At 43.1% G+C, this 10,946-nt stretch overlaps 1 protein-coding gene across 1 annotated transcript; it reads right to left on the bottom strand.

The window, feature by feature from the left end:
• Positions 1-8,832: 8,832 nt before the first annotated feature.
• Positions 8,833-9,194, bottom strand: LOC119288994. Its single transcript, XM_037568446.1, has one exon. The coding sequence runs from the start codon at positions 9,182-9,184 to the stop codon at positions 8,837-8,839; it is 348 nt and encodes a 115-aa protein (XP_037424343.1). The 5' UTR covers positions 9,185-9,194; the 3' UTR covers positions 8,833-8,836.
• Between the last annotated feature and the right edge of the window lie 1,752 nt (positions 9,195-10,946).

Below are 10,946 nucleotides of genomic sequence, written 5' to 3'. Positions count from 1 at the left end.
AACTAAAACCAAACCAGATCAGGACACAGAATTCATAAGGAAACTCATCGCAGCAACAATTCGAACGAACAGCACAAGACAGAGGTGGACAGGTGGCAGAACAGGACCAAGGCGCTTACCACGAAGACCTGCCTACGTCAGGGTGCTTCTCCTTGTACTCCTTCCTGAAGTTGTTCCTGCGAAGCTGAAAAACGCACCAAATCCTTGGTCAGGACGCGACTCCACACCACAGAAGCAACATCAATAGAACCAGGAACCAAGACTGGGACTCACATGAAGATGAAGAAGGCACTCGGGGGAACTTGGGCTTGTTGGGGTCCTTCTCGGCCTTACTCTTCTTCACCGCGAGCCTGCGCCACCACAATATAAACAACATCAGCAAACCAAACCGAGTCAGAACCCGACAAGAAACAACAGCAGCCACCACGGGAAACAAAAACGAGATGGGAAGACGAGGGAGGGAGGGGTCGGGGCACTGACCTGGAGTCGCCGGCGCGGGATCCCACCTTCGTTACTATGTTAAAGAAAGTTGATTTGCCAACATTGGGTAACCTGACCTGCATGAAACGTCAATATAAACTTCATATCTCCTCTTATTCCTCAATAGTAAATGTCAATAGCAAACTACTATGTTAAAGAAAATAAGATGATGGTTCTGGAAATAGTAAACTTGCAAGAAAATAAGACCACAAACACACTATTGCATTCATAGTTATTAGTAAAGCAGCGATCAAAACTAGTGATAATGCACAAGCAACTTTTGCATATGTCTATACGATCAAACATTACAGAAGTATAATTGTTATTCTCATCTCACTACACAAGTGGCTCTATGAACATGCCAGACACAATACTGAACATGCGAGGAAAAACTATAAAGAAGATATTTTACAGATTTACTGTGACATATTTACCCTACATGTGAAATATTTTTCAATAAATGAACTCGTCTAAGAAGACATGACACAATATCTACTCGTCAAAGAGGACATGGCACAATATCTACCAGCTACAAATCCCAGGCAACATCTACTAGCACAGTTAACCAGAACAATTACAAACAGCAGAGGAAATCATGAATGTGTAAATGCATGAATGGTTCTTTAGATCAACTTCAAAGCTAGCAGCAAGCATGTTTAGAAAACTTAACACATTATTAATATTGCCAGCATCACAAGAACTAGAATTCATACAAGGAATTCCTAAACAAGCAGCAACCACTGAAATTGCAACTGTAATACTCTGAACAGAAATGTGTCACTATGCTATACATCATGTAGGTGGAGGTGCTCTGCAGGTGATCTGCTGCAACACATGTGAACTGGTGCTCTGCTGCCACCCAGGAACTGGAGCACATGTGCTGCTACAGGTGGAGGCGAGCTGGTGCTCTGCAGCTGCCCAGGAGCTGGTGTTCTGCTCCTCGCACGTGCACAGGTGCTGCTACATCTCCTTGCCCAGTACTCACTCTGCATCAATTTGATGATTATAAACAATCAGATCATAAACTAAGACTTGCTCATCTAAGAAAAAGAATTTGATGATCATAAACAATCTGAGAACAATAGATGTTGAGCAAGCAATTAGCATGATTCAATTTTGATGATCCAATATTGAGCAAGCAATCTGAATAAGCAACTAGCATGATCCAATGTTGAGCAAGCAATCTGAATAAACAATCTGAGTAAATTTGCAAAGTTCTTCAATATTTTAGTTAATTAACAGTACTCATTGGAGTAATGTTAATTTCCTACTGTACTCCTTTTGTGTGACTATCTCTATTGACAAGAACAGCAAGCAAATGATTGAACCTACTGTTATTTTACTAACAAGAACAACAAGCAAATGATTGAACAACAAGTTTCAGTTAATTTACTTGGAGTAGTAAAAACTTAGTGTCTAGTGCAAAGCATTTGCACCATTTGTCAGACATGTAGCTACTGTTATTTTACTGTATGTTTTTCTCTGTACTTTCATCAGAGCATTCAGAAGCATGCAAACAAGTTTATTTAAACAATTTGCTGTAGTCCTCCAAGATACTACAGCAACCACTAATCCTTGAGCAGTAATCCTTGTTGGAATGTCATTGTTGGGCATGATGCAATTTGCTAGAGTACAACATGATGCAATTTGCTAGAGTACTCCAGTAATACATGAAGTTATACTAGAGTACAAATGGTTGTATACATTGAATTCTTTAGCAAACAGCAAAAAACACTGAAAATGCAACCATAATACTCTTCATAGTCAGTCATTAATCATCCGAAATGAGGGACACTCAAATTCAAGCACAAATCAAATCTGAAGCGCCCATCCAAGTTCAGGAGCAGCCCAGATTTGCAACATAGATAGAGGCATAAATTTCTTAGATAGTACTAAAGATACGCATACTGGAATCCAAAAGGGGGGCGCTAGAAGTGGTGGTGGGGGGAGATACCTGGAGGGGCGACTCCGGTGGCAGGTGGTGCGGGGCGAGGTGAGCTGGGGACGGATGGAGCAGGTGTGGAGGGATGCGCTAGAGGCGGAGGACGACGAGGCTGTCGGCGAGACCCGTTGCGCGACGACGGCGCGTATGGGGACGACGGAGGCGGTTGGGCTCGTCGGCGAGTTGGATCTGGGCGGTAGCGAGGTGGAGGTCGCGGATGAGCCGGGTAGCGGCGGCTGGCAAAGGAGGTAGCAGCACCGCCCACCTCCCTCGTCGCCGGCGCTTGTCCCGCCCGCGCCATGCCCGACCTCCAGAAAATCGATAGGGGGCCAAACCCTAGCCACGGGTGAGGTTGCGGGCTTGCACTAGAGGGTGCAAGAGACGAATCTGACGAGAGGGGAAGAAAGAGCTGCACGAGGGGAGCCCGGGGGTGTGCTGCGCGCCGGTGAGAGCCACCTCAACTCGCTGGAATCGGGTGGAGCAGAGGAGTCGCGGGAGGGAGAGAGAGAGGGCTCGCGGGGGAGAAGGGCTCGCGGTGAGGGAAGGGGATGGGAGAGAGGAGGAGGGCGTGGGGGAAGCCATGGCCGTCGGGGAGCTCGGACGGAGGGAGGTGGAAGCGTCGATCTAGAAAGGATGAGGTGGCGGCGGCGATCTGGAAGGGAGGAGGAGATGGCGGCGAGGAGATGGGGACGAGGGAGGAAGGGGGCGATGGGGGAAGGGGATCTAAGCTAGGGTTTGGGCTGCGGGTGAGGGGTATCTCCTTTTCTTTCTTTTTTTCTTCTTTTCTGTAGATAGATGGATGGATGGATGTGGGATGGAGAGATGGATGGATGGATGGATGGACGCCATGTCATCGATCCATGGACAGAGTTATGATTGGTTCAGAAAATCAGTGATGTAAAATAGTTTTCAAATACTAAAAATGGAGGGATTTAATGAAGTAGCTATCAAAAATATTTTGTAAAAGGGCACCACACAAACTTTCACTAGAGTTAGACCACATTTTATGGATTAGGACCAATTTGTATGCATTTTTCATATTTCTACCTATTTTTAATCATTTTTTGAGTGGCAAAAATGATTTTTTGTGAAGAACCTACCAAATAATTGTTGCAAAATTGCAGAAAATAAATTTTCTAAAATATTAGGCCATATTTAATGCACAATTGACAAAATGGTTGGATGTCAAAAGTTTTCATCCACCTCTCGTGAAAAAGACAAATTTCTGCCGGTTCAGTTGGAAGCGGGTCAAATTTGAACTGCAGCTGCCTCATAGTTTGCTCTTTATTTTTTCAAAAAAATCATTTTTAGGTACAAAAGTATCTATTTAATCAGAGAAACACCAAAAAAATTCCAAGATTGAACCACTAGCTAGGAACGGTCATTCCCACCATTTTGACCACATTTTGAAACGGGCATAAAAATTCAAAAAAAATCAAAAAATTGGAAAACCTTCGCATTGTTTCATCATATGTGGCCAAGTTATCGGCAAAAATTATAAACTTGCAATACAACAATTATTTTAAAAAAGTGTTCTCAGAAATGAGCTATCATGCGTCAAGATTCATGGCTTTCAAGCCAAATGATCAATCTTATGGCCACATTCATGGCATAGTTTGTTCAAATGATCTCATATTGTGCACAAGGGTGCATCTTCGAATTCCAAACAATGCTGCCTAAGGGAGTTTTCATTTTCTTTGCACGGAAAATTCATTTTCCATTTTTCGAGTGCCCGAAATGAGGTTTTTTTGTGAAGGGCCTACCAAATAATTGTTGCAAAATTGCACCAAATAAATTTTCTAAAATATTAGGCCATATTTAGTGCACAATTGACCAAATGGTTGGGTGTCAAAAGTTTTGATCCACCTCTCGTGAAAAAGACAAATTCCTGCCGATTCAGCAGGAAGCGGGTCAAATTTGAACTATAGCTACCTCGTAGTTTGCTCTTTATTTTTTTCCAAAAATCATTTCTAGGTACATAAGTATCTATTTAATCATAGACATACCAAAAAATTCAAGATTCAAGCACTAGCTAGGAATGGTCATTCCCGCCGTTTTGACCGCATTTTGAAACGGGCATAAAAAATTCAAAAAAATTAAAAAATTGGAAAACCTTCGCATTGTTTCATCATATGTGGCCAAGTTACTGGCAAAAATTATAAACTTGCAATACGGCAATTATTTTAAAAAAGTGTTCTCAGAAATGAGCTATCATGCGTGAAGATTCATGGCTTTCAAGCCAAATGATCAATCTTATGCCCACATTCATGGGATAGTTTGTTCAAATGGTCTCATATTGTGCACAAGGGTGAATCTTGGAATTCCAAAAAATGTTGCCTAAGGGAGTTTTCAGTTTCTTTGCACGGAAAATCCATTTTCCATTTTTCGAGTGCCCGAGATCAGGTTTTTTTGTGAAGGGCCTACCAAATAATTGTTGCAAAATTGCACCAAATAAATTTTCTAAAATATTAGGACATATTTAATGCACAATTGACCAAATGGTTGGGTGTCAAAAGTTTTGATCCACCTCTCGTGAAAAAGACAAATTCCTGCCGATTCAGCATGAAGTGGGTCAAATTTGAACTGTAGCTACCTCGTAGTTTGCTCTTTATTTTTTTCCAAAAATCATTTCTAGGTACATAAGTATCTATTTAATCAGAGAAACACCAAAACAATTTCAAGATTCAACCACTAGCTAGGAACGGTCATTCCCGCCGTTTTGACCGCATTTTGAAACAGGCATAAAATGTTCAAAAAAATCAAAAAATTGGGAAACCTTCGCATTGTGTCATTATATATGGCCAAGTTACCAGGAAAAATAATAAACTTGTAATACGACAATTCTTTTAAAAAAGTGTTCTCAGAAATGAGCTATCATGCGTGAAGATTCATGGCTTTCAAGCCAAATGATCAATCTTATGGCCACATTCATGGCATAGTTTGTTCAAATGATCTCATATTATGCACAAGGGTGCATCTTGGAATTCCAAACAATGTTGCCTAAGGAAGTTTTCATTTTCTTTGCACGAAAAATTCATTTTCCATTTTTCAGAGTGCCCAAAATGAGTTTTTTTTGTGAAGGACCTACCATATATTTGTTGCAAAATTGGATCTAATCAATTTTATAAAATAATAGGCCATATATAGTGCACAATTGATAAAATGGTTGGGTGTCAAAAGGTTTCATCCACCTCTGGTGAAAAAGACAAATTTCCGTCGATTCAGTAGGCAGCGGGTCAAATTTGAACTGCAGCTGCCTCATAGTTTGCTATTTATTTTTTCCAAAAATCATTTCTAGTTACATAAGTACCTATTTAATCATAAATACATGGTTTGGTGGCGATACATCGAGGTTTGGGCGGTGGCCGAGGCCCCCAACTCTAGAGCGCGTAAACTCGCATGCCCGCCGCGTGGTCACTGCGTGACCGTGGTGTTGCCATGTGTTCTGGGCAGCCTAGGCATGTCTAGTGGGTTGGGCACTCCCCAAGTAGGTGCTAGGAATAAAATCACAACATAAGATTCTCACGAGAAGACCGATCGATGCTCAAACATGAATAAGCAGCCAAGTGTTTGATTAGCGGTACGGGAAATGCACATGGCCAATGGGCGTGAGTTTTGGCTGAAGATGACCATATACTAAGGAGAATGTCTTCACAAATTTTTAGCTCAAAAGGAGAATCCTAGGTGGTACTTGCTTTGCCAAGTACCACACTGGACAAAAATATGAATGTTGAAGCTGGGCTCAAAATAATGAATGGATTGAGCTGAAATTTGGTGGAGGATGGTTATTTGGGCATAGGAAAGCATTGTAGAAAATTGATACCACTTGAACATGCCAAAGTAGTACTTCCTTCACAATGCTCTTCTATGGACAAAAACTTGGGAAAACTAGTGAGAGAGATTGGATGAATGAAATGAGCTAAAAATTGGTGTAGGTAAGTTACATAGGTATGGTCATGCGCTGGTAAATTTTCAGATCATTTGGGTAAGCCTAGCTAGTACTTACTTCACAAAGCTTCTCTCGAGGTAGAAACTTTGGAAATTTTCTGAGAAAGATTTACTAGGAAAATTGAGCTGAATATTATCATGTGGCAATGATTTGGGTATGGAAGAGTGCCCGAAAAGTTTGAGGGTAATAGGAGGGGTCTATATAACACTTGCTTTGCAACGTGCCAATTTGACCATAAAATATAAATTGAACCTGGGCTCACATAGATGATTTGACTGAGCTGCAATTTGGAGGAGGGTGATAATTTGGGCATATGAAGGAACTGTATAAATTTCATGTCCTTTCTAGATATAAAAAAGGTGCTTCCTTCACAATGCTTCTAGGTGGACAAAAACTTTGGAAATTTGCCGAGGAAGATTTGCTAGGCAAATGGAGCTGAATTTTGTCATGCGGTAATGATTTGGATAGGAAGAGTGCCCAAAAATTCCGAGGGCAATCAAGAATATATAAATAGCACCTCCTTCATAAAGTGTTGTTGTGAACAGAATAGGAAAATGAATATTGTTGAATTAGTTTTGAACTAGGCAAGGAAGGATTTTTACATATTTGATGAAGATATGACCCAAAGAATTTATGAGAATTTTTTGGGAATTTTAGGAATGACAGAAATATATGTTGCTTCACAACCTAGGGCAAAATCTGCCACATGGACATGACACATAGGCAAAACTGATGAGGTGGCGCCTAGTCATAGCAACCCACCATAATTTACAAGGTTATGACCATCTATATTGGTCATGATCAGCTAGAAATAAGGCAGCTGACCAGTGTTATCTACTTTATGACCATTTCGTGTAAGGAAATTACGACCTTTCTGACCAAAATGGTCGTTATAGTTTAGGGTTTGGAGCCTCCCGAACAGCTTCTGACCAATTGGTCTGAAATGTTCATAGATCTATGACCAATTCTTTTAGGGTCACTGACAGAAGGTCACTAATTGACATATTTCTTGTAGTGGGTTTCCGCGAAAGTAAAAATCTAACTTGAAACTGGACCGCGGGATGATTACTAGAAACATCAGAGGGTTTTTTTGCAGAATAGCATGACGGGCCTAGAATATCTATTTCTTTTATTAGTAGGTATTGGTATATATTTGTCTAGATACGGATGTATGAAACAAGAAAACATGTTAGATACATTCATATTTAGACAAATTTAAGACAAGTAATCTGTGACGGAAGGAGTATGAAATTAGAGTGGTAGAAACACTTCTTATTTTTTTAGTATTAGTGGGTATAGATATGTAATCATTAGTAATAAAGAATAAAGATAATTGTTCATTTGTCATTAGCAATTGTTCACCACAGTTTCCCAACCAACGCAGTCCGGTTGCAAGGCAGGGCGCGTAGCTGGCTGGTTAGAGCATATCTAGCAGATCTGGTATACCCGTAATATGAAAATTGATTTACAAGATATTATAAAACATTTTTGTCGCATTTTTACAATATGACTTTTGTTCCGGCATAACAGACCCCGTAAAGATATTTCATGGTCCTGGCAAAACTGCACAAACCCCCTGAAAACGCTCGCTAAATTACAATTTGGTCCGTTTCGGCCGCTTCCACCGCGAGAATCTCGTCGGGATGGACAGAGAAGGAGCACATGTCTTACCGATGGCGGCGCCACCATGCAGTAGGACGAGGACTGCGGGGGCGGGCGCGAGGAACAGGTGGCAGTAGCTGGCGGTGGCGGCAGCTGCAGCTAGCAAGCTAGCTCAACTTGCGACCGCAGCTTGTGGCGCTCGCCCGACCGCACCTCGCGGAATAGCTCGAGCAGCGGTTGCGGCCAGGGTCCATTGGTCATCGTCGTCGAGGCGTTCCCGCGAGGCCAGAATTGAGCTCTGGCGTCGTGGCGCCGACAGCGAGGAAAGCGGTTGGAGCTGAAATTTTCCTCCTACCAAAGATAAGGGATGATATGAACCAAATGGGCCGCGGTTTGGTGGATCCCTAAAAAAATCTGGAATGAACGAACATAGGAGATCTATTTGGCCGGCAAATGGGCTCCGTCCTGTAAAACTGCGGTTATTTTGCCGGATTGGATGGTTTACGGGATCTGCTAAAGATGCTCGTAGAATATACAGACTGTCAACCCACAAAAAAGAAAGAATAAACAAACTGCATTATCCAGGGAAAAGCTCCTTTATTAAGGGGCTTATTACATATAAAAACGCTGACTTGTGACAGGTAATAACTATCGAAGAAACCGATTAACACAGACTGGGCCATGAATCATGAAGGAAGTTAACTACTGCTACTACACTAAGCTACTACGGAGTACTTGCAGTGGACAATCTAACGGCTTTCAGTCCCCAGCCCGCGCCAAGATCCGTGCGCCAAAACTGAGCTAAACCATCTCTATGAGCAATGGCATCTACTGCGCACGGCAACTGAGCTCGATCGCCTCCTTTACTGGCGCTGGCCACGCTTCTTGTCGTCGCCGGCAGGGAGGACGTCCACAAGGAAGGGCTGCTTGCAGTTGATGCAGACGGGGTACTCCTCCTTGGTCACCATGCAGTACAAGAGGCACCGCTCGCACGCTCCGATCGCCATAGGCGACGGCTCCCAGCCGCCATGGCTATCATCCGACGACACACACGAGCTAGGCGACGACGAGCCGTTGCTGTAGTCATCGTCGTCTTCATCATGACCGCCGTCCACCTCCATCCTCTCCGCTGCGGCCAGGGGCGGCGGAGGCGATTGGTTCAGGTTGAGCTCCAGCCCCCCGTTCCTGCCGCCATTGTTGCCCCTGCTCATGGCTCGCCACCTCGATCGCACTGTGGACACGGACATGATGCAAGATCAGCAGATATCAACAGATCAAATAGTATCGTATATGGAGAAGAATTTGCAAGGGGAACACAAATGATAAGAGATAGTAATTGATGGATGTGAAAACCTGAATGGTGGGACGATGGGCAGAGGAAGGAGTGTGATTTGGCCGTGAGGGCTCTGATGCGCTTCATATAGGGAGGTGGAGGAACGAGAGGTCCATGCGTTTTTTTTTTCTCCACTGTATTGATGCGAAATCAAACAAATTTGAAGTCTCTCATCGTCAATGCGCTCCCCCCCCCTTCTCACTCTCTGCGATCATGCAGCATACATGTGGTTCTTGGCTGGAAGTTCATCAATCAATTAACTGAGCTGTAAGAGCTATAGATGTGCTCTAATAACATCGATTTTATTACCGAAGCAGGCCTATGGAGGCAACTTTATTTCACCGAAAATTCAGTCATTCCCGTACAAAATATTTTAGTCATTTCAGTGGTACCACACGAATTTCAGTGGGAAATTTGGAAAGAACAAAATTACTCTCACGGAATAACAAAAACTCAAGTGTGTAGCCCCGCCAAAGCCCACAAACGGGCCTCCTCCTTGAATTTCTTTTTTGGAACAAAGACGTTAGGAGCGTCTAGCTTTAAATTTCCAACAAGGTTCATTGCGTACATAACCAAACACAGACCAAAAGATACATCACAGATACTTAGGTCCAAAAGCATGAAGGCTTAAACATAACACATAGCTAAACGTCCTATACATCCAGCCTCTGAAAACGAGAAGCTACTCCAAAATAGGCTCAATCGTGCGTTGCATCTTGCCGAGCCAACATCAGGGTGCTTCTGATCCGCTCCATGACCTCAAGCATGCGCTCAGCATCACGCTGCCTCCCCAACGGTATCCACGTATGTAAGGAAAAGATGACATTTGAAAATAACATCAGCAGGATGAGTATGAGAATTTTTTCTCAATCGTAATCTTGTTACGTATCGTCCAAATAGACCAAAGCAGCCCCCTACGCAACGCCATGCTATCCTTGCATTAGACCCCTTCTAGGCCTGAAGCAAGGTGAGCAGATCCACACCCGATGAGGGGTTCTAGTTCTGCTCAAACGCTTCTCCTCCTTGATCTTCATTATAGCCAACATCATCAGGGCGTTGAGATTGCGGAAGACTCTGGCATTCCACTCTTTCCAAATCGCAGACCAGATCATTTTTTTCCTCACCTATGCATAGCTTTGGTCTTATATGACTTTACTATTGCTAGCGTGTTTTTGTGTGCGTGTATTGATGTTGGCGGTGTGCAGCCTAACTATGCAGAAGCCGGGTGTGTGTGCTCATTATGCTTGTATCCTCTTGATGCTTCATTTTGAGATAATAAAATCCACCCTTTGTCAAAAAAAAAGCATCATCAAGGAGGCGATGGCCTTTTTATTTTGGCCCATGAAATTCGCCATCTCGATCCACCACTCCTTCAGCGAGGCCACCAGACTCGAATCCGAGTGCATGATGTGATGGAGCCAAAGCCAAGTGGTGATTTCCGTACAGACCCGTTGCGTGTATCAACATTGATAAATGAGGTGCACAACAAACACCTCGACATGCTTACATGGTGGGCACAACCCACAATTCGCCCAAGCACGTCGGAGCAATCTATCTATCGTCCACACACGGTCTTTTATGGTGGCACTGTCTAGTGTCATGGTGACGTCGATGGTAGTATTGTCTCGTGAGGTGAATGT

The sequence above is a fragment of the Triticum dicoccoides genome, chromosome 4A, assembly GCF_002162155.2.
Source record: "Triticum dicoccoides isolate Atlit2015 ecotype Zavitan chromosome 4A, WEW_v2.0, whole genome shotgun sequence".
Lineage (NCBI taxonomy): Eukaryota > Viridiplantae > Streptophyta > Magnoliopsida > Poales > Poaceae > Triticum > Triticum dicoccoides.
Note: the sequence above shows the minus strand (reverse complement) of the source record. Positions and strands in the feature narration are given on the sequence as shown.